Here is a 24658-nt window from a genome sequence, read left to right as displayed (position 1 = left end):
ACAATAGCAAATGTGCATACAAACATATACACATACATATACACAGCTTTCTAAGCAACTTTATAACCCTTGCAAAAGTCACAGCTTTAATGATGTAAGAGAGCTGCTTCATGTCATTTGCATGACTGCACAGAGTCTTCACTTAACAACAGTTGCTTAGTGACTGTTCAAAGTTACGATAGACTTACCTAGAGCTACTTATGACCCAGTTTCAAAGTTCTGACAGTTGGCATCCCTCCTGCAATCGTGTGATCCCATTTTAGCCACTTGGCAGCTGGCTTGCATTTATGACTGTTTGCAATATCCCACAGTTGCATGACCATGATTTCTGGCATTTTTTGCTGGAATCTGGGAAATAACTTTCAATTTCTGGCAAAAAAACACACTTTGTGGAAAATGGGTTTGCCTAATGACTGCTGCAAAAAAAGTCATAAACTGGGCAGTGACCTACTTAATCACCACCACAATTCTAGGTTCCATTATGATTGTAAGTTGAGGACTCTCTGTAATAGAATGATTCACAGTGCTCTGTTACACACAACTGCATAATGTTCAGATATTAACTTTCTGACCTTCTAACATCAAATCCTTCCTTCCTCCTTCCTCCCTCCCTCCCTCCCTCCTTTCAATTTATTTGTTTTGACATTAAATATGTTATTTAATTTCTGGTGTCTAGACTGCTACTTAGTCAACCTGTTCAGCCAATGATGCCTGGATCCTGCCATGCAAGGATAACAGATGTTGATGTGGCTGGTCACAGCAAAAAGTATGTGTCATGCAACTGTTGGCGTGGAAATTTCAAAATTTATGAGAGAAACAGTATTCTTTTATGTCCCTGCTATACATTAAAGATACAAGGGATCCTTGTTATCCATGGTTCTGTGTATAGGTGTCCTCTGTTGCTGAAAAGATATTTTACTTCAGATTCCAAAAGAAAGATTTTAATGGTTCTGCAATTTTGGAGTTAGATTTTGTTTTTATACGCTTGTGCAAAATGGTGACAGGTTTTTCCTTATGCTTAAAATATATTTTTTCTTGTCTTGATAACAGTGGTTTTGTTATCAGTGTTATCACTGGACTTTAACCCCCATAAATAATAACAATAATAAATAGGAACAATAATAAATATTTTGTTCCTATTTGGGTCATGTAGTAATCTCTTTTTTTGTGTAAGTTAGCTCTGTGATTTTTTTTCCACCCCAAAGAAAATCTATTAATACCCTCCTACTTAAGAAGTTTCAACAAACCATTCATCTTAATCACTAAAATTCTTGCAAACAGAGATCATTAAAATTTAAATTCTTTTACACATTTACCCATAATATCTCATAATTATTTTATACACTTTAAATTAAAAAAATTATAATATATATACTCCCAAATATTTAAATTTTTCCACTAAATCGACACCTTCTATTATTCTTTTTCTTTACATCTACATACTACACAAATCATTCACTATGCCTTTAAAACATACTAAATCAAACTACCAGCTAAACTAACATTTACTGTTCTTTTTCTTTACATCTACATATTACACAAATCATTCACTATTCCTTTAAAACATCTTCTATCTCAAAAAAAAAAAACTACTACAAAAGTTCATCATTTCCTTTTCTTTATTCCAACATCCGCCTTCTGCTGTTCTTTTACTTTACGTCTATAGGCTGCACGAGTCATTCTCGGTTTCTTTAAAAAATCTTCTGTCATAAGAGACTGCTGCAGAAATTCAGCCTGTATGTCTTCTACATCCAATACCATAGTACCTTCAACCTGCTGCCCTTCCAACTTTTCTTCTATAATCTCAGGTCGTAAAGATGATGGAGAGCCCCGCCTTCAAAACAGAAGTGTAAAAATCTTTCGCCTTTGAAATTGTATTAAGTCTATGATATATCCCCACATAATTCACCGCTATTCCAGCTGGTATCTCCCATCTGAACCGGACCTGTCGTTTTTTGAGCTCATCAGCCAAAAAAGCAAAATTCTTTCTTTTTCTAAGAATTTTTGAAGGTATTTCTTTTAAAATTATAACATCTTGAGTTGCAATTTGAAATCTCTACTTATAAAAAGCCTGTAAAATTTTATTACGAAGTGATCTCCTAGAAAAATAAATAACTACATCTCGTGGCAAATTCCTCTGCCTCGCAACCCTTGAATTAACTCTAAAAACTTTTTCCGTCTCTCTCAGTATTTCTTCAGGCTCAGCCCCCAAAATGAAAGCTATATCTCTGTGATTGTTGACACTTAGATAGGTCTTAATTTGTGATGGATATAGAAATATATGTGCTGCCATAATAGAACTGTACTACTAGTAATTTTTTTCACGTCTTGACTTGTGGCAAGTGCCTGGACAAGTCCCTGCAGTTTTATTGTCAATATTTCCAGAAGTGTTTTGTCATTACCCTCTTCTTCCTAGGATCAAAAAAGAGTGACTGGCCCGTAGGAGGACCAAAACTAAGGGAGGACCAAAACTCATAGTCTCTTGGTTTCTACAGTTATGGTCCACTTCATGATCTTTGTCACATGATGAATGGATCTGGGAAGGCAGGGCTGAGATGGTTGTCATGAATTCACATTTTAGCAAAATTTTAAAAAGTTGAGGTCCATGTTTGGTCAGAACAACGTATCCAGACAAGATATAAATTCTAATAGAACAAAATCAAGAGCATAAAAGATTAGATTCATAATGATGAAGCACATGGCCCAGGAGAGCTTCAAGTAAGTGCAAATAGAGTCATTCAATAAGTGCAAATATTGCTTAGCAACAAGCTTATCAAATTTAGTCACCATCAGAGCTGCAGCTCCAGTTAGGAACTGAAGCCTTTGTATAGCATTTATACAGCAGTCCTGATTTGTAAAGCAATTGTGTCTGTAACAATATCTGAACAGCATATAGCTTTCTCACAACAGGAGGCTTATGTAGAAAACATGTGCTTCATAGGATGGATTATCCAGGATATAGTAATATCTATGGTAAACCTCTGGAGCAAATAGCTTTCTCCTACTGACAATTCCTCAAACAACTCTTCTTTAGTATTTTAAAGATGTTTTTCCTTAATTTTCCTTGTAATGCCAAAATCCTAAATTTCTAATTCAAATACTATTCTATATTTTCCAATTCCTCTAACTCTGAATGGCAGAACAAGTTGTCATCTTTTTAAAAAATCTTTTTATTAATTTTCCAATGTTACAATGTTACATCCGGTTTGCCCCGGCCGCCATGGATGTCTGGGAGATGAGCTTCATCTCCCCCGTCCAGTTTCGCATTGCTGGGGGCTCTGAAAAGGGTTGAAAGTCACCCCATAGAAGTGATCAGCAAGGAGGGGCTCTCGCTGGATTGCAGGAGAGCAGTAGCTCTCCTGCTAGAGCCGGCGAATCCCTCCAAACGGCGAATGAAAGTCCAGCCCTAGAAATATGGCTTGTCACTAGGCTGCAGACAGCCGAAGTCACACTCACCATCTGGCAACTTCAGAACGCGTGGAAAGGACTGGTTGAGATCTACCTCTCTTAAATCCTAATTGCTTTTTTGTACCTAATCAAGCTGCTAAAGTACTTTTCCCCCTGTGGAGAGGGAAGGGGGATTTTAGCCCTCTCTCCAGAGACAGCGGCAATTGATTATACAAGGGAGTTTTGAAAACGTTGAAAAAATAATTGGATCCCAATTGGAACTTTATTTCCTAAAGCTTCTGGATTAAAAGATTTTTGATTATCTACTTTCTACTTTCTATTTTTATTTGAAAGTCTTGGTTTTTCCTCTTAAAATAGAAGAAAAAAACCGAAAGGATTAAAATAACTTTGAGATTTAAAGGAATTCCTTAAACAGTGGGGTGACATCTTGTGGCTAAATCTGAAATTGCAATTTGTTATTCTTAAAGAAAAGAGCTTTGGCTGACAGTTCAGAAAAAAAGATAAGATTCATGTAACCTTGAACACCAGCTATGAGAGTTTTAGCTCTGTTTTTTATTTACTGGGGGGGAACTATAAAAGTTTTCAATTCAACTCATCACTATGGAAGACTAGGAACAGACCTTTCCTATGGAAGAAATATAAAAACAAATTTTTGCTGTTTTGAAAATAACTTACCAAACTCACCAAACTCTTCTTACAGCTGGTGATGAAATAAGAGCTTTTGGGAAAAAACCAGAAAGTGTCTTTAGTTATAGTCAAATTTTGACTATAACTAAAAATCTATCTATACAGAATACAACAGAAAAAATTGAACAATTAAATATTATAACAGAGGACCTAACTGCCCAACAAGTACAGACAATTGAAAATTCAGAAAAAAAATTGACAACAAGGATGGAGGAAAAAACTTGCTATATAAATCAGAAGGAATTTGAAGATCAAGAAGAGAAACAGATGGAAGAAAAGATAAACAGTTCAGGACAACTACGTCAAGAGGAGAAAATAAAGAGACGATCTGGTAGTCCTGCCAGACCCCTCAGCCTTCCAAAAATGGCAACTGGATGGTCATCTCAATATGACATAATATATACTATAATACAAGAATTCTTTGAGGATCCTGAAGCAAGGACATGAAAGATGATTTGGCAAAGAAAAAAAGACAGAAGAAGACTGAAGAAGAATGGAGTGTGGATATATTTAGGAGTTTTAAAATAGAATATACCTAAGTAGACAAGACCCGTATTTTGAATATGAGATATTGTTATGATGTGAAGATAAAGAAAAATGTTGGCTAATTAAAACCTAGATCCATAAATATCAACAGTTAAATTGAAATATTGAATTGTTTATAAAGGTTAGATAAAGGTGATTAAGACATATATATGTTAAGAGTGATGTAACATAATTAATATGTTTTGATGTAGTGATAAGAATAAAAATTATAAGCTTAAATATGAGAAAGTGGACATAAGGAAGAATGCTGAAATGGGAGAAATTTTGGTTATTGAATCTATAATAATATTGGAAATTATAATGAAAATAAGAATATTATATTGTATTATTAATCTGTTGATATAGAAGTGAGATAGATATGTATCCGGAACACTAGATGTTGGGGGGGAATTGTGACAAAGGGAATTGGGGTCATTTAAACATTTGGAAATTATAAATAGTAAACGTTTAATTTAAATATCAGCGCAAAATTAAAGCTGGGAAAATTCATAAGGTTATTGATGGTCCAAAAGATGGAATGTTAAAATAAATAAGACATATAAAATTATTAATAAATGTAAGAAAGCTATTAAGTAGCTGATGGATAGAATAAGAAGTATACTAATTTAAACAAGAGATAGTATGTATTAAGGGAAAAAAAGAGAGGAAATATTGGCTGTAATAGTTGGAGATTTGTATTAATAATATTTGTATGTAATGGAATTATTGTAACTCAGACACCATGTTGCTTTTCAAAGATATAATTGTAACACAAGTTGTCATCTTATCAGCACCAAAAGAAAAGTATTGTTAATGTTAAATCAGTTTCTGACTTCACAACATTGCTGTCATCCCTGCTTAGTTTCTCTCATGCTGGGAGGCCTACCAAAAGGATTTTAGTTACGCAGACTCTTCATGAAGGGTAGAAATGAATAGGGTTGGTTACTTAATGCTTCGTATTTTTATCTGTTGTTCCTAACATATAATCAATAAAATTTAGATTTTGCTGTACAGAGTTTTTACTGAAAATTGCAAGACTGTTTCTTTTCACAGGTATTTTCAAAAAATACAATCTTGCCAAGGTTTGGAAGCACAAACTTCCAGCAACAGTTCACCAGTGGTGCTTATGAGACAACTAGGATTGTACACAGGATTCTCCGGAGCATCTCCATCTCAGTCCTCATCTTTGCAATCTATGCATCAACATCTTCCACAGCAATGCTACCTTCAGGTGAGCTGGAACAAATATACTTTAATGTAAATCCCACTTGAATGTCCTTTTAGCTGGAGGGGCAGCTCAAAGAAAAAGTAATAATATTTTTTTATTCTCCATTCTTCATTGGAGTTGGTGGCCTTTTGAGAGCTGTATGCAACGAAATTTCATTTTAATGTATGCTGATTAGTGTACATTCAAAGTGACAATAAGGTTATTCTGTTCTGTTCTGTTCTCTATACAGCAATGAAGGGAATTTCTTTCTGAGTTGCAAAAATTGAACTTGGCCATAAGTTATTGACATAAACGTCTGCAAGTATGCAAATATTTTTGGGCATGTTGCTACTGTACAGGAAGTCCTCGACTTACAACAGTTTATTTAATGACTGTTCAAAGTAACAACCATATTGAAAAAAGTGATTTATGACTGTTTTTCACACTTATGACCATTGTAGCATTCCCATTGTCACATGATCAAAATTCAGACTCTTGGCAACTGACTCCTATTTATGACAGTTGCAGTGTGCCAGGATCATATGATTCCTTTTTGCGAACTTCCGACCAGCAAAGTCAATGGGGAAGCCAGATTTACTTATCGTGTTACTAACTTAACAACTCCAGTAATTCACTTAACATCTTTGGCAAGAAAGGTTGTAAAATGCGGCAAAATTCACTTAATAAGTGTTTCACTTAGCAACATAAATTTTGGGCTCAGTTGTGATGTAAGTCAGGGACTATCTGTATATGTAGCAAAAGCATTCTATCTTTTAAAAATAATTCCTATAGCAGACTTATTGCATATATCATTTCTTGAATTACATTATGTATCTATTTTATACCATATTGAACCCCAAGTTTTATTTACATTCATTGTCATTTGATTTGATATTATGCCTGACTGCACTTAGGACCTTTCTTGACCTACTGTATATCTTTTTTTTTAATAAGGTACAAATTGTTAGAGAATTTTAATTTCTCTAATTGATTAAAAAATAAATCAGAAGCTCTTACAGTTGACTGCATTTAGCTGATTCAAATAACTTTATATTTATATAAAAATATTTACAATACCATTCTTCTTTACAGCAACATAACTCAATGAAGTCTTCTTACAGAAGCAGACCAGAGAGGAATCTTGAGACTGGAAATCCAGCTCCTAACTCTATACTCTTTTTGCACAGACTCAGTAGCACTTTCTTCACATTGGCTGACTGAGTTACCACATGACTCTTCCTGTTCATGAATATTCCAACACAAATGGAGTTGTTTTACTGCATCAACACAATCTAATTTAAATTAGTCTTTAATATTAATCTTTAAACTATGTCCATCAATAATGTATTCCAATTGCTATAGATGCTGATTCTATTGTAATCTAAAGGTTTCTTATCTTCAGATAAAATAAGAGACATGTAGAAAAATTCATAACAATGGCTATACTATTATATTCGTAATGATTGCCAGCCAAAATCCTCAACAGATTGCAGTAACTTTGAATATTAAAATTTTCTAAAATTTAAGTATTGTTTTACTAAAATGGTAACTGATAGTTTAGATAATTCTGCATCTGTATGCTGTTTAAATAATAAACTCAACCTTCCCATAAATAACTCTCGTCAATCAACCCTCATCTAAGCAAAGTTTTCTTACATCAAACAAAAATGAACAGAGATCAAAAATCTAAATTTTCCAAGAATAATCCACACACTGACAGTACTATCTTATTAATATATTACCTAATATCTAATATCATCTAATTTTGTAGTCTGTCATATAAGAAGGATCATTTGGATTGTTTTTTGATAAACAGCAGTACTTTGTCTACAGAAATGTTACATCATCCAAAGGACATCTACAAAGTCCCTTTGCGCAAAGCTATTAAGACTGTAATTCATAGAATAAAATAGAATAAAATAGAATAGAATAGAATAGAATCTTTGTCACTTTAAATGTACACTAATCAGCATACATTAAAATGAAATTTCGTTGCATTCAGCTCTCAAAAAAATACCATTATGCATATATCCCCCACACACATGACACAAAGAAACATCACAGCCTAGTTCAATTATATACATATATATGGCGAAAAAAAAGGAATCCTGTGAATTTACAAGACAATAAACCTTATGAACTTCCTCTTTCATATATGCATATAGCTTTTTGTTATATTTAAAGGAGATAGGTTATTTTCCATTCTTATTGATTGGTGCAAGGATTCAAAAAACTCTTAGGTAACTTATTCTAATTAAAGTTTTTCTTTGATAGTAATATGTATTTTATTTTCTGAGTTTCTGCTCTTTAAACTCCTTTATATTTAAAAATTTCAACTGATTTAAAATAGTTTCATTTTGAAGTACATTTACTTACAGTATTCTACTAATAGTTCTTTAGCATGAAAGTAAAAAGAGCATTCTCTATTAGACATATTTCAAATATTTCTAACATAGGAGGAAGCTAACTATAAATTAGTTTCACTACTGTATATATATGTGTAGAAAAAATTGCTTATATTTTATGTACATCATGCAAGCATCAGTATGTTTGTTCATTTATTTTTCATATTTCTTAACCACCCACCTCTCTCAGTTTTTTATCTGGAACAAACTGTTTTAATGTGATTATTGTGCAGGAAAATGGGCAGTGTACATGAGGTCATTATTTCTAAATCTGACTTTAGCACATTGTCTTTATCAAGTGCAGTTCCTTTTGTTTTATGCACCATAATAACTTCCTTGTTCCTTTTGTTTTTTCCTTTTGCTACATGGGAACTCCCTGAATGATGATTTGATTTTGATGGGTTTTGATATTATAGCTAGTAAGTTAGCAGTTAAAATAAGTCATTTTTTTCACGGTGAACTTAAAGAAGGAGATATGAACCCACTTTATCAGTAATAAAGTCTATTAATAGATGCTATCAATCACTAGACATAAAACACATTTAGTTTTTATAACAAGTTTGAAGTGTTAATGTGAGATATAGAACTCAGTTGGACTGATTTTCCAAACGTACATTGACTTGATCTGACTTGGTTTCTTCATACGTTATCTTTAGTGAAGTGTGCAAATCAACATTTGCATTTCTTGCGTCGGATGAGGAGAGCACATCTTTCTCAGGCATGACTGAGAGCATTTCGACAAACTGCATCACTGTTTGGTTTAGTGGTAGCAATGCCTCAAATAGAAGGTCCATACAGAGAGTGGTAAGAAAAGCTGAGATTATAGGAAGCTCGCTTCCCGTTATTCTGTATACCGCTCATAAGTGCTATGTGCTTAGAGCTCGAAGCATCGTGAGAGACCTTGCTTCACATCTGTTTCTATTGTTCCCCTCTGGGAGGAGGTTTCAAAGTATTTATAGCAGAACTACTAGATTCTGTAACAGCGTTGTTCCTTATGCTATCCGTCTTGTAAATTCGCAGGATTCCTTTTTTTTGCCATGTATATGTATACATTCAAACTAGACTGTGATGTTTCTCTGTGTCATATACATGTGTGTGTATGTGGGTATATGCATAATGGTATTTTTTGAGAGCTGAATGCAACGAAATTTCATTTTAATATATGCTGATTAGTGTACATTTAAAGTGACAAAAGATTCTATTCTATTCTATTCTATTCTATTCTATTTTCACTTGAAAATGCAAATAAACTAAAATATTGATGCCAAGCAAATTGTCATAGAAAGATTGGAGCTGTTGCAAAATACAATAGAAAAATATCTGATTCAAAATTGAATTAAGAGAGAATTTTGATGACATAGATTAAAAACAATCTATTTCCTGTTTACTGTCCAAGCCCTTGATTAAATCAAAGAATTTCAGTTTAATTAAGCCTTTGGTCTATAATTGTACTAAATCTGGACCATGTGTATGTGACTATATATATATTAGTGAATATATTAATATAGTCAAAGAGGTAAAAAAAATCACACGTTTGCAATAAAAACTGAATTCATTATTTTTGATTTGTTGAACCATTTTTAACTGCATTGCATTTTATTTCTTATATATAGGTACAGCCGGCAGACTCTCTGCACAAGGTGCAAGCAGATTCTCTGTCTGTCTCTCTACAGGAAGGAGGTATCGAGTACCACCACATGCCAATGAAGCAACAACCTGGTACCAGAAGTATCATGAGCTTACCTGAAAATTTAAATGTGCAACATCGGCAATAGATTCTGCCTTCTCTGTCAATGTACAATTAACTTCATTAGTGGGAGGAAAATGTTTGTGTTATATGGAATATTAGGACCTTGGTGAAATAGTGCAATAAAATGGAAAGGGAACATTTTGCAGGTATTTGCACTATTTTGTAGTTATGTTATGAAATAATAAGACTGCAGTGTTTTGGATTCCATTTACAAAGAGTGTTTCACGGTTATGTGGGAGTATGAATGTAGCACTTGTTTGCAACATCTGAATGGAAGTGTGTGTTTTCCTAGGAAAGATGTACCTAATTTAAGGTTTTTCATATTGTTGCTACACGTACTTCCATTTTAGATGGAATCTAAAATGCTGCAAAGCAATAATGACCACTAATACTAATATGTACCATTAATTTGACACTAACTGCTACATGTTCCTAGAAGTCTCAGCTGAATAGTTTGATCAGAAAGTGTTAAAGTGGGAAAAACACTTGGCTTTCATTATTTTGATCATTTAAAATGAAAACCCTTGGTTAGAAAATATATATTCAGAAGATTTTATTTTTTATTATGGCTTATTGTTAATTGTTTTGCACAACTGCACAAAGAGCATAACTTGGCACTTTGAATTAGGAAAATTCCTCTTTCAGCAGCCAAACAAGCAGTGAGATAGATCATGCTGTCATTTCTTTAGAACAACCGACACATCTTTAATCTGTACCCTTTGGACTCTTAAATTACAAGTATTAAACTTGTTATCATCACTCCACCCAAGGTTTCTACTGTCAAGAAATTACAATGGACAGCTTCCTATTCATTTAGTATAGTATAAACAGTTAACCTAAGCACAATCACGCAGCTATTTATTCCAACATAAAATCATGCTGTCCAAACTCTTTATATTTTTTTCTTATAATGGAAGAGTTTTTTTGCTAGTCACAGAACAAACAGCTGAAGAATATGCACTGTGTCACAGCCCGTTAAGTGGAAAAATGCTGCAATTCTATTACATATCTATTTCATGATTACATTTAAGGTGGAACTTTCCTTAAAGCGTTGCACTTTGTATGCTTTGCATTAATGTTTCTAAGAGATATTTTATGTCATTATAGAATAAGTAGCGTAAAAAATGTTGTTGTTAAAAAAATCAAAACCCTGACCAATTTCTATATAAAATAAAAGTGTATGGGAATATGTGGAGATTATTTTGTGTATGGAAGATGAACTGCTCTTAGTTTTTTGTAATAATTTTTATTAGAGATTGCAAATACAAAGACTAATACAAACTGAGAAAAATATAAAAAGTAAAGAGAAAAAGAGAAGTAAAAAGAGATAGAAAAAAGGAAATAAAAAGAAACAAACAACAAAAAACAAATATATAGAAAAGTCGACTCCCCCTCCTCCAGAGAAGTATAACTTCAGTAACTTAACTTCAGTAAAAAAACACTCCTCTCCATATCTCATCCCTTAGCAATAATCAAATTATAAAAGCCCATCATTCAGTTCTAATCAGCAAAAGTCTATTAAAAGCTACCAGATATAGTAACATATTATATTTTAATAAATCTACTTTATATTCCAATTTATTACTTTATCTAAGATGAACTCTTTTTTAGAACTCTTGTTTTTAAACTTTTTTGTGGGTGAGAATTTAAATATAGTAAGACAGCTTGAGAGTTATAGGTTTAATACACCTGTCTACAATATGCTCTTGGTAAGACATATGCTTTGATTGAAAACATACAGGGCTAAACCACCCTGTGATTTTTTTTAACATGGTCATTGCCTAAGGCTTCTATCCATTGTGTCTTCCATTTCTCAGTCCTGTCCCTTGAGGCAAGTAGCAGCATTCAAAAGGCATAGTATTCAGCAAGATTAATAAGTTAATTATTTAGCGTGTAATACAACATATACAGTATGGAGTGAATGCAGATGCTCATTTACCAAGTAGTAACATATTAAGGCATATAGGAAATATTCCTCTGTAGCTTTCCCCCCCATACAATCAGCATAATTATCTGACACTTCTGTTGTCTAACCCAGTTATACATATTCAATGCCATTTAAATGTCTGATGTTTAGAGGCTGATAGGATAGTACAGATTGTCCTTAGTTAACTATCAATTGCTTAGCAACCATTCAAAATTGCAATGGCACTGAATGAGTGATATTTATAACTGATCCTCAAAGTTCCAGCCTTCCTAGGGTCATATGGGTGATCTGAGCACTTGGCAATTGGCTTGCACTTATGATGGTTGCAGCATTCCCAGTCATGTGAGCGCCATAATGCAACTTTCCTTTCCTTTCTCACAAGAAAAGTCATTGGGGAAGCCAGCAGAGAAAGTTGGAAATTGGTCCTGTAAGTTTTTCTCCAGGGATCTCATACTGTGTAATGTTTTTGCCACAATATCCCCTTTCCAGACCCATGCACTTTTGTAGCACCGCAGCACCTCCTCCCCAGCCTGTATGCACTCGTGTGGTGCCAGAGCACCCCGACTCAGGAATGGGACAACTCACCATGGCCAGCTCAGCACGGGACAACTCGCCACAGGACAATTTAACAATTCAATTATTTAAAATAAATAAAAAATCATTTTAATTGTTGTCATTCACATTTGATTTTGTCCCTCCTTTTGCATCCTTTTCTTAATGATTCTATTCCACCATTTATTTGATATTAAGTGTAATTCTTGTCCTGCAACGAGTTGTTCCCAGCGTGAGTTGGTTATGACGAATTGGCTATGGTGAGTTGGCATAGACCTTCCTGACTCACTTTGGAATACTTGCCTACCCTCTGACCTGCTTGTGAGCCACTCATGACTTGCAACTTCCAGCTAGCTTCCCCATTGACTTTACTTATGGGAAGGCTGCAGGAAGTTGAAAATCATAGTCATGTGAGGTTCTTGCTTAGTGAGTCATGATTTTTTTGGTTAACAATGGCAACAGGGACTGCCAGGATTGTTCTAAGCCAGCAGCTCCCAACCTTTTCTATACCCTGCACCCCTAAAACGCTTCTGATATATTCTTGCACCCTTTACAAAAGTTCGACATAACAGTAACGATTTATGCATATACATTGTAATTTTAAAAACCCAAGTTTTTGCACCCCCGGTTGGGAACCCTGCTCTAAGCGATGTGGTCATGTAACATCATGCTTTACGAATGCAGTATTTAGCAAACAGAAATTCTGGTCCCAATTACCATTGTTAAGCGAAGACTATTTGTATGTTTAATCAAATTGTATTAATTTTTCTATTTAATGTTTAAGGTCATGATCACAACATTTTCTGTTCTCACTATGTTGCTACTATGGATGCAATATAGCAGTGTTTCAAAAAGCTTGTTGCTACAAATGGTATACCTTGAAAATAGCCATATTTCTCTCAATGTCGTACCATAGCAAACTTTGCCCTTCAAGAATTTTAGTTACTGTAGAGTTCATATACATGCCATGGTGAGCTGACAGCTTGCTAGCTTTTTTTGACTTGCAAGACAGCTTTTCCAAGGGAATCACCGGTGGATCCTAACTGGCATAATCTCTCCAGAACAAAGGAGAGATAAATTGAGATTATTCATGTGGCTCTGGACAACTGCTTCTCATGAGCAAACTGTGGAAATTGCTGTTTTTAAATGCTTATACGTGGTATGGCTGACAATCGGGACTATGTTAAGCTCATACTCACAAAACAGCCTTTATGGATATTAAATTATGCCAAGCCTTATATGTTAATCTTGTTTTTGTATTTTTTGTTTTTTGCATATTAAGACTCTTCAGACTGGCAAGGTTTTTTTTTACTGTATTCATTGGATGAGATTCCACCTCCTTAAAAGATGATGGTGTAAATTTTATTTTAAAAGCTTTAAAAATATATTATATTTGGAGCAAAAGGAATTTAGTATATGGATTTTGAAAGGTAGTAATAGATTAAGGGGCTAGAGGGATTTGGAATTATAGTTTTGAATTATTTAGAAGATATTTTCCCAATGGAAAATAGAGATTACTTTATTGTTTTTTAATGGGAAGGAGACCTTGAAGGCTGGACACTAGAGCCAGAGGATAAGAACAGAAACCATTAGTGCATTTTTATAGAATGGATCAAATGATTAAAAAATTAACAGATCATATTCTAATGAAGTTGTAAAACAACTGTGTGAGCTTCAATGGATGTCTATGAAATTAATTTGAAGGGGATTTAAAAGTAATACAAATGGATTAGATAGATGACTCATTCTTTAAAGGAGATGAATAGATTTTAAACCAGGAATCTGATCTGGATATCTTTTTAGTCTGAACAGACAAAAGAGCTCTGCTAAGATTTCAAAGGATTTTTTTTAAGTGACAAAGGATAATTTTATGTATTGATACAAAAGAAATCTATTAAAGTTTTGAAGGATTTTTGCTTGAAACACAGCTAAGCAGCACATCTCTGAGATTTTTTTTTAAAAAAGAGTCAAAGAATAATTCTAAAAAATCAGAAAATATGTATATGGTAGACTTATTTAACCAGGGTTAAAAGAAGACAATAATTGAATTTGGTTGCCCTTATTGGACTTTTGCTGACAAAGATGGATTTATGTATCATTTGGATCTTATTTTTCTTACCTAAGAGATGAGACATGGAGAGATGAGAGATTATGTTTTATTTAGAGGCAGTGATAAGTTATTAAAGTTGTTTTTATCTGCTGGAATGAAGGGGAAAGTCATTTCTTTTTTCTTTCTCTTTCTCCCTTTTTTAAATTACACCCCCTTTCTTTTTATATTTTTATGTTTGTATTTTTGTAATTTGTATTGACTTTTATTCTCATGTATAATTCTTAATAAAATTATTTGAAAAAAAATCCTAGGTCCAATAATCTGTAATCAATAAAATTATTTTGAAACTGTTTTTTTTTTCTTGCCTAAGCTTCTCTTCATGTTCATTTGACACCCACTTTATCAACTGAATTTATCTTCTTCCTATGTAACAAATCAGAGTAGATTACTGTAACACAGTGGCTCTCAATCTGTGGTCCGCGGACTCCTGGGGGGGGCATGATGTCAGAGCCATGAAGGCTTGAAAATTTTTTAAATCTTTAAAATTTAAATCTTGAAATAAGTCTTGGGGGTCTGTGCCTACAAATGGTATTTAAAGGGGGCCTGTGGTGAAGAAAAGGTTAAGAACCACTGCTGTAACACATTCTATATGGAGCTGCCCTTGAAGACCATCAGGAAGATTCAGCTAGTGCAGGCAGTAGTGCGCGCAGTGGTTAGAATGCAGCATTGCAGGCTACTTCTGCTGACTTCTGGCTGCCAGCAGTTTGGCAGTTCAAGTCTCACAGGCTCAAGGTTGATTTAGCCTTCTTCCGAGGTCAGTAAAATGAGGAACCAGAATGTAGGAGGCAGTATGCTGATTCTGTAAACCTCTTACAGAGGGCTGTGAAAGCACTGTGAAGCAGTATATGTGTTATTGCTATGTGTGGCCACAGGTTGGCAAACATTACATCTCTGCTCCTTAAGCTGCACTGGCTGCCAGTCTACTTTTGGGTGCAGTTCAAGGTGTTTTGTCCTTTAAAGATCTACATGGCATGGGAGCAGGTTATCTGAAGGACTTCCTTTTTCTATTGTATTTACCTGGGAGGTGTTCAGTATGCCCTGGATCTTATCGGCTAAAGAGTTCTAACAGAACCCAGAAACTGTGCCTTCTCTGCTGTGGCTCCTGCCCACTGGAACCTTATTTCCTCTATCCTTAGCCTGGGACAGGCAGTTGTGGGTGTTTGATGGTCTTAAAGGTATTGTCGCAGGATGTAAGTTGTTTTGAGTAAAGCTGCCTTTTTCAGTTGAAGGGGGAAAAAACCAGGCTTATACATGCTTATCCAGAAACAAGCCACATTAAACTTCTGGGAATCTCTTCTGAGGTTTGCAAAGAAGAAACTGATAAACTTTATTAAATTTATATGCCACCCATCTCACTGTTACAGCAGCTCTGAGCAGTTAAAGAGTAACCTTGCCTACTTCAAGGTACTATGCAAGGAAAAGGCATATGGAAGTACTAGTTAGTTTACTTCTAAAAAAGCATACAGGGGAAAGGTATTTGTAATAGGTATTGTTCCTTATTTAGGATGTTATTTGCAAGACCGCCTACTACCTCATAGTTCCCTACGTCCGGTTAGATCCCACAGGCTGGGCCTCCTTCAGGTCCCGTCGGCCAAGCAGTGCCATTTGGCGGGGCCGCGGAGGAGGGCTTTCTCTGTGATGGCGCCCACGTCTTGGAACCAGCTCCCCCCGGAGATTAGGACCGCTCCCACCCTGTTGGTTTTCTATAAGCTGCTTAAGACCTGGCTTTTTCGGCAGGCCTGGGGTTTATAAAATCTGACCCCTGGATGACTGTAATTGTACTGTTCATTTGTCATGTTTTATGTTGTTTTTATTGTTAGCCACCCAGAGTCCTACAGGAGTGGGGCGGCTTATAAATTTTAAAAATAAATAAAATAAATAAATGTTGGTTTTATTTCATGGATTCTATCTGCTTTAACTTTCCTCTGTCAACATTGGAATATAGTTCTTGAAATCTTAGTATTGGAATATAAAAGTTTTTCCTTCTAGTGTAAACACACAATAAACAAAGAATGTCTTCTTTGATAGACAGAATATGTATTGGGTATGACAGATTTTTTTATATATACATTACACTATGTAAGGAATGCTGAAATAATCATACTATTATTTTGAAATACTGGCAGCTACAAAGTGATTCCAAATAAAGGATCTTAAATTAAGAGTTGCAAGGCCATTGTATTCAAATTATTATTTGTATGTGTTCTTACTCCTGGGTGCCCAAGAAAAAATGAAATGAGATTATATTCCTATTTAACAAGCTATTGTAGCCAGTGGAGACATCAAATGATACCAGGCAAAAGACCACATGGTGGTCTGCGGAATTAATATAGTATTAATTTTTCTTAATACTTCATTATTAGTCATTGTGGCTGAGCTATGGCAGTTAAAGTCCCAAATATCTGGAGATTTTCAGACTGCTTATCTCTTATTTAAAATTTGATTTCTTCTCTGGCAGGCTTTTTCTTTCCAATCGCAAAAGTGAGATGGGTGGCATATAAATTTAAGCCACTTCTTTTATTCCCAAAATGGGGGATCAGAACAAACAGTTGAAGATTGAGATGTAACACGGAGAATAGAAAATAAAAATGCGGTTTTACATGATATACAATTGGCTTGGGTTTTCTTAGTTCTTTTTTCTTAACCTAACCTCAATGAAGAATTTTTCATTGGGAGAATACTGTCTACACTTTTTATTCTATTTTAAGAATATTTAAAAGCTTATCTAGTCTCATCTAAAGGAGAAGATAGCAAAAACCTAGTTGCCGCCGTATCTCCAGGACTAATGTATTCTTTTTTATTTTCACTGCCTCTTATGAACATTTATAATTTCCACTTAACTAAACCGTGGAAAACAAAAATGGATAAAACTGCACGCCTCCCGCCCCAATAAACAACCCACCGCTCAACATCCGTCTTTTAACCCGGAAGCTACCTATTCTTTCCGTTGATCTTTTTTGATCTCTATGGTAGTTCCGGTTTCCTTGATTTCCTCCCATAATTCTTGTGGCTCTTCCTTTCCGCGCTTGTCCTAAGTAGGGTGAGTAGCCGTAATGTGGGTTTTGGTTGTTATCCTACTCCATCCGTAGTGATGGGCCTTTTTAGGGCCGGGGCTCTGAGCCATCCCGGTTGTTGGAATAATGTCGTTCACAGAGGACTGTATGTTTTCGTGCTGGCATTGAAAAATTCCCCATCGGTGCCCGAAATGTTTTTTTTCTCGCAGTGACAGTCTGCACGCAGGCCCAGTTCGCGTTTTGCTTGAATGTGTAAAAATAGAGATGGCTCGAGCTCCTTAGAAGCAACTGAACACATTAATGACTAATATAAAACAGGCTGGAGGGCAAGAAAGACGATTGATAATATATATTATCATATATATGAATATTATTCTAAAGAAGCCTCTAGGAAGATACATAGAAAACATCAAAAATCCCGATGTCTTTTTGTCTAATAAAATGAAATGTGATTTTTATCTTTAGTACTAATCAATAAAATTGTGTATTCAAAAAGTTTAATTCATCGCCCGAATATGAATCGTGAATTAGTGTATTCTTGTCCGTAGACATAGATTTGTTAACATGTTTCTTGGAATGTTTCTTCAGAGGGAGCATCAGCCATTTGTATTTTCTTAGGTGCTGTGTAAAAAGCCCAGGGTGTGCTTTTTAGCCATGTAGCAAATATAAGTAAATTCTATTTTTTATGCTTTTCCCCCAATTGATATTCCACATACTTTAGCTGTAAAGAACTGCACCATTGAATAATTTGTTTTATTATTCTAGAATTTTGCTGAGATAGGATTTCTTATGCAGTATTTGGGGTCTGGTATAATACCAATGTTCAGTAGTATCTTAGTTGCAACACTAACATTATTGATAGAATACTATTCAGTAACTCAAGATTTGAAGGGACTGAATGTGATGTTATGACAGAGACTTAGCGATGCTCATTGTTAACCTCTCTAAACTTATTTTGCCACTACTATTTAGTCCCATACTTTCAACTTGTTAGATGTTGGATGAGCTCCCATCATGTCCCATCTCCTGTCCACTTAGCATTTTGAAAGCATGCAAATGCAAGTAGATAAATAGGTACCACTTCCTTGGGCATCGCCTGGGCAAGGGCGATCTCATTGGCTAATCCTTTCAACCTGGAAGCGCCTTTGTAAAGGTATTTCTGATAAGAACATAGTAGTAGTTAGATATTTCATTTTCTAATGAAATAATGGTATAGTTAGTGAATAGAATATGTGAAAATATATTGGACAAAAAACTAGCATTGCCTTCCTTGTTCAAAAGGAATGTTGCCCAAAATTGCGTTGGGGCTGTCCCAAAATTCAGGAGTAGATTTTGTAGATGATAAAGGATTGCAAAAACAAGAATAATCCTAGTACGTATTCTGCTATCAGAAGCCATTTGTCCTCTGGAGCTAGTTGGATAGTGAACATTATTCAGTATTAAATAATTAGATTCACTTTTATCAATGGAAGTGAAAAAACTGTTTTTAATCTGGATATATATGCATTGTGTGAAACTTGATGTAATACATTAATGCTCTTTTACAAAATTCTGTGTAAAATATTTTTGTTGCATATTATGAACAGATGGCCCCTGCAAAGAAAGGTGGTGAAAAGAAGAAAGGTCGATCAGCGATCAATGAGGTGGTTACTCGAGAATATACTATAAATATTCACAAAAGGATCCATGGCGTGTGAGTGGTTTTTCTCTATTGGAATTTTGATCAGGCTGTTTTAATTTTCAACATTTTGTTAATTATCTTTTAAAATACCTTTAATTTTTTTAAATTCGGAAATAGAATAGTCATTGCTAAGGTTGTTTCATAAGACGTACTTATCAGATTTATTTGAAAAGAAATATGAATGTAGAATGGCACAGATACTACAAGCATTTAATACCACAGGGCCAGATAAATTTCTGGGGTATTATGGACTGGCTCAGGTAAAAGCCCTGAAAGGTAGTATTTAGTGTTGCCATAATCTGTCCCGTTTATAAAAAAGCCTGAAATGAAAATATTGGTCAGCTGGTTGTAATATTTTTTATCAAAAGTATGACATCACTGCTGTCAGAGTGCTGCTACCAATGTTGTAGTTTGAGAACTCTCTAGAGCTTCCTGAATTTGCCCTTTTTTGCCCTAAAATACCTGTTTAGAACACTAAACTCCCTGAATTTTGCTTCTGCAAATTGTTTCCAAAACATACCAAAAGTATCATGGTCACAGTGCAGGTGACTAGGTTCTATGCACTTGCATTAAATACTTGCTGGAGTCTGATGAACAATCTGTTAAAAACATTGTATAAATTAATGCACTAAATCTTTTGATAGTATCACCCTGTTGTATTTTACTACCTAATAACTATAGGCCTTCACAATGTAAGGACTAATATTACATTATATCTTAGGCTGTGCTTTTGCTTACATGCAACTGATAGGCTGCCAAATTATGATTTCAGCATAGATTTTTGTTATTTTATTCTAGAACTTTTAATTAGATACTCTGAGCATTTTTAATTGTACTGGTCTTTGTAATAAATATTTGAACATATTAAAGTATGTAATAGTGAATGTAATAGTTTTTTTAACAGTGGTTTTTGTTTTCAAGATTTATGCCCTTTACATTCAGGATGTACAAGCATTTTTAAAAAACCTGACTAGATGTGTTAGAATGAAACACCCTTCCTCACAGCTTTAAAGCAGCTGTGTCTCAGGATGTATAATTGCTTTAAAGTCTGCTTTTGCTTTGTGTGTGTGAAGGCAGCTGTGTGCATTCACATTGAAAATATTGAATGTGTGTGTATTCGCACATATAGCTGTGTGAAAAGGTATGTATGAAACATTTCTTTGAATGTGCATACTTTTTTATTATTTTAAGCTGATGTCTAAATATAAAAGCAGAACTTCTGACTTGATGGCACAGTCTTTATTTATTTTTGTACTCTTAGGGGCTTCAAGAAACGGGCTCCTCGTGCTCTTAAGGAGATTCGAAAATTTGCCATGAAGGAAATGGGTACCCCTGATGTACGCATTGATACCCGATTGAACAAGGCTGTCTGGACGAAAGGAATAAGGTATGAGATTGTTTCCTTGATCAAGGTGTTCTCCTATTCTTTGCTCAGTGCAAAGGAATACTCATTGTTGCAGAAGTAAGATTGGGTATGATGACAGACTAATATATTTTAATACATTCAGCTGCTAAGCTGACTGATGAAATTTTTTTAGAACAGGTAAGGAAGAAAGCCATAGCCAACTATTCTGAAAAAATCTTGCCTCCAGAGAGTCTCTGAAAAATGGATATGATTGAAAGGAAAACATGAAAATGTACAAAGTTATTTAATAATAATAATAACTAATAATAATAACAAAGTTGGAAGGGACCTTGGAGGTCCTCAAGTCCAACCCCCTGCTCAGGCAGGTAACCCTATATCATTTCGGACAAATGGCTGTCCAGTTTCTTCTTAAAAACTTCCAGTGTTGGAGGATTCACCACTTGTGGAGGCAGGTTATTCCACTGGCTAATTGTTCTAACTGTCAGGAAGTTTCTCCTTCATTCTAGGTTGCTTCTCTCCTTGATTAGTTTCCATCCGTTGCTTCTTGTTCTGCCTTCAGGCACTTTGGAGAACAGATTGACTCCCTCTTCTTTGTGGCAGCCCTGAGATATTGGAATCCTACTACCATGTCACCCCTCATCTTTCTCTTCATTAAACTAGACATACCCAATTCCAGCAACCGTTCCTTATATGTTTTAGCCTCCAGTCTCCTAATCATCTTTATTGCTCTTCTCTGTACTCTTTCTAGAGTCTCAACATCTTTTTTACATCGTGGTGAACAAAACTGGATGCAGTATTCCAAGTGTGGCCTTACCAAGGCATTGTAAAGTGGTATTAATACTTCAGGTGATCTTGATTCTATCCCTCTGTTAATGCAGCCTAGCACTGTGTTGGCTTTTTTGGTAGCTGCAGCACACTGCTGGCTCATATTTAGGTGATTGTCCACTAGGACTCCGAGATACCTCTCACAGTTACTACTGTTGAGCAAGATACCCCCTATACTATACCTGTACATTTGGTTTTTCTTGCCTAAATGTAGAACCTTACTTTTTTCTCCACTGAATTTCATTTTGTTAGATAGCGCCCAGTGTTCAAGTCTGTCCAGATTTATTTGATAGTATGTGTCATCCCTTTCACACAAATGCAATGCTCTCCCTTGCATAATACTTTTATCTTTCATTTTTTCCCCACAACCCTGTGGAGTAAGGTGGACTGAGAATGACTGGTACTTCTTAATGTACTTACAGTTCTAATAATTAGATGCAATTATAAATACAAGTGATTTCAGGTCATTCACTTGAACAATAGGCTACAGGTTGTCCTTGCTTACTGTTTTTTTAATGATTGGTGGAAATTAACAGTAATCTAAAAAACAAACCCCAGCTTTGCGATCAATCTTTGCATTTACTTGCATCACAGCATTACCACCAGATTGATTTGTAACTGGCTGACAAACTGTACTCAACGAGTAGTCCTTAATGGTACTACATCTACATGGAAGGAAGTAGACAGTGGGGTACCACAAGTTCCATCTTAAGCCCAGTACTCTTCAGTTATCCTCATAAATGACTTAAATGAGGGAATAGAAGGGGAATGTATCGGAATTGAAGATGATACTAAGCTGGCAGGAATAGCCAACACCCCAGAAGACAAGCTCAGAATCCAAAACAATCTTGACAGATTTGAACAACAGGCCCTATCCAACAACATGAAATTTAATGTGGAGAAAAACATGGTTTTACACCCAGGCAGGAAAAACCAAAGTACAAGTATGGACTAGATGAAACCTGGCTCAAAAACAGAAACAGTGAGAGGGATCTTGGAATCCTAGTGGACGATCACTTAAACATGGGCCAGCAGTATGTGGCAGCAGCCAGAAAAAGCTTGGTTGTATAAACAGAGGCATAGAATAAAAATTGTGAAGTATTAATACCATTTTATAAATCCTTAGTAACATCACACCTGGAATACTGCATCCAGTTTTGGTCGTCATACTACAAAAAAGATGTTGCGACTTTGGAAAAAGTGCAAGAGCAGCTAAGGATCTGGAGACAAAAACATGAAGAATGATTGCAGGAATTGGATATGGCCAGTCTGGAGAAAAGAAGGACTGATAGCCGTATTCCAGTATTTGAGGGACTGCCACAGAGAAGGGGTCAGTTTATTTTCCAAAGAACCAGAGACCAGGACAAGAAACAATGGATGGAAACTAATCAAGGAAACAACCCAGAACTAAGAAGAAACTTCCTAACAGTGAGAACAATTAATCAGTGAAACAGCTTGTTTTCAGAAGTTGTAGGTGCTTCATCACTGCAGGTTTTTAAGAAAAGACTGGACAGCCACCTATCAAAAATGGTATAGGGGTCTCCTGCTTGAGCAGGAGGTTGGACTAGAAGATTTCCAAGGTCCCTTCCAGCTCTATTTTGATTGATTGATTTGTGGTCATGTGACTGCCATTTGTATGCTTCACAATAGGCTTCCTACTAACAGAATTAATGGAGAATGCGGAAGTAAAATTACAGTAATGTGATGTCTAGCACAGTGATGGCGAACCTTTTAGAGACCGAGTGCCCAAACTGCAACCCAAAACCCACTTATGCATCGTCGGGTGCCGGGTGGGTATGGCCCATTGCAGTGGTAACGGCAGACTGGGTGGGACTACAAAGTTCAATCAATTCCAACTTTGCAAGATCTCCCCCTCCCCCCCGAGAAGTTGAAATTGACTGATTGATTGAACCTTTTTTTTTTTTTTTTTTGCACATGGAGGCCTAAAGCGAAAAGGTTTTATAAAACCCAGCTGAAGACCTAGGACTGGGGCGACGGCGCGCATGCCCACAGAGAGGGCTCTGAGTGCTGCCTCTGGCACCCGTGCCATAGGTTCGCCACCACTGGTCTAGCATGACCGAACAGGAAGTGGTGTAAGCCTATCACTACCATGTGATTTTTTGCTTAGCAACAGTGCTTAGTGATGGAGTTGCCAATCTAAATTTTAATTCAGCCAGGACTATCTGTAGTTAACATTAGTTTAAATTAGCACAGCAGCTAGAAATAAAGCAAAATTTTATATTAAGGCGTTCTAGTTAAAAACCAAAAGTAATAATTCTGCTATTATACATAACTTGCCTACCTTTTAGAGAGCAAAGCACTAGCATAAAAGGAAAAAAAATATGCTTCTAAACATTGCAAATATTTTACAGGAATGTTCCTTATCGTATCCGTGTACGCTTATCCCGAAAGCGTAATGAAGATGAAGATTCGCCCAATAAGTTGTATACACTGGTTACTTATGTGCCAGTCACCACTTTCAAAGGTAAATTATGTCTATATTAGAACAGATATTCATGTTTCTATAAATTCATTGTACCAGTGTTTAGAACAGAATTGCACCATTTTTCAGAAAAATAAATTGTGTGTGTGTGTGCGTGTGAAATTTGGATTGCTAACATTTCTTCCCATATTTGGGCTGACTGGACACACACACGCACATATACACATATATATATATTCTATATTCAGCTCCCTCAGTAACTTATGGTTTCATTGTTTTTTTTTCCCTTTGTTTGCAGGTCTACAGACTGTTAATGTAGATGAAAACTAAGCTTTTATTACAATAAAAATACCAAATTGATATTAAACATGTAGATGTATCTTTTTTGCAATCAGATTACTCTGGGTTACAGATCAGCAATTTAATTCCATAATTGCTCAAAGGTGAAACAGGTCTTCCAACTGCCTGGTAGGGTCACAATGTTTCTTGATAGTTCTAACGATATGAAGAAAAACAGGGCAATCTTGTCTTCTTTCTTGGAATATCTGATATACAAGAAACCAAATTTACTAATGGGTTGCTGGCTCCTCTTGCCAGAGAGTGAGACAAAGTGAGATCTTTTTCACCCTTCCTGTTTTTCTTGCAAAACAACTTCCCTTACAAGCACTGGGATGAAATAAAATGTGTTGGATGATTTTAGGACATGTTAAGATTGGATGGAAAGAATTAAATCAGTATAAATCTTCAGATTCAACAAT

General features: G+C 35.3%; 2 protein-coding genes across 5 annotated transcripts in view; both read left to right on the top strand.

Annotated features, from left to right (window-relative positions):
- NPAS2 (neuronal PAS domain protein 2) overlaps nucleotides 1-14794 on the top strand; it is an 89352-nt gene extending 74558 nt beyond the window's left edge. For all 4 annotated transcript variants that reach the window (XM_039355803.1, XM_039355801.1, XM_039355802.1 and 1 more), the window contains 3 exons: nucleotides 677-766; nucleotides 5674-5851; nucleotides 9846-14794. In XM_039355803.1, the coding sequence (XP_039211737.1) occupies nucleotides 677-766; nucleotides 5674-5851; nucleotides 9846-10007 (430 nt within the window). In that variant the 3' untranslated portion in view covers nucleotides 10008-14794. The remainder of the gene's footprint in view (nucleotides 1-676; nucleotides 767-5673; nucleotides 5852-9845) is intronic.
- Nucleotides 14795-17542: 2748 nt separating this feature from the next.
- On the top strand, nucleotides 17543-24267 carry RPL31 (ribosomal protein L31). Its single transcript, XM_039355784.1, has 5 exons — nucleotides 17543-17611; nucleotides 19172-19278; nucleotides 20528-20653; nucleotides 23830-23942; nucleotides 24199-24267. Exons 2-5 carry the CDS (start codon nucleotides 19172-19174, stop codon nucleotides 24228-24230), a joined length of 378 nt encoding a protein of 125 aa, XP_039211718.1. The 5' UTR covers nucleotides 17543-17611; the 3' UTR covers nucleotides 24231-24267.
- The last annotated feature ends 391 nt before the right edge of the window (nucleotides 24268-24658 follow it).

This window comes from Crotalus tigris, unplaced genomic scaffold (genome assembly GCF_016545835.1).
Source record: "Crotalus tigris isolate CLP2741 ecotype Arizona unplaced genomic scaffold, ASM1654583v1 scf7180000018759.1681925, whole genome shotgun sequence".
NCBI classification, from domain to species: Eukaryota; Metazoa; Chordata; class Lepidosauria; order Squamata; family Viperidae; genus Crotalus; species Crotalus tigris.
The sequence above is the reverse complement of the archived record's forward strand: the minus strand, read 5'-3'. Positions and strand labels throughout refer to the sequence as shown.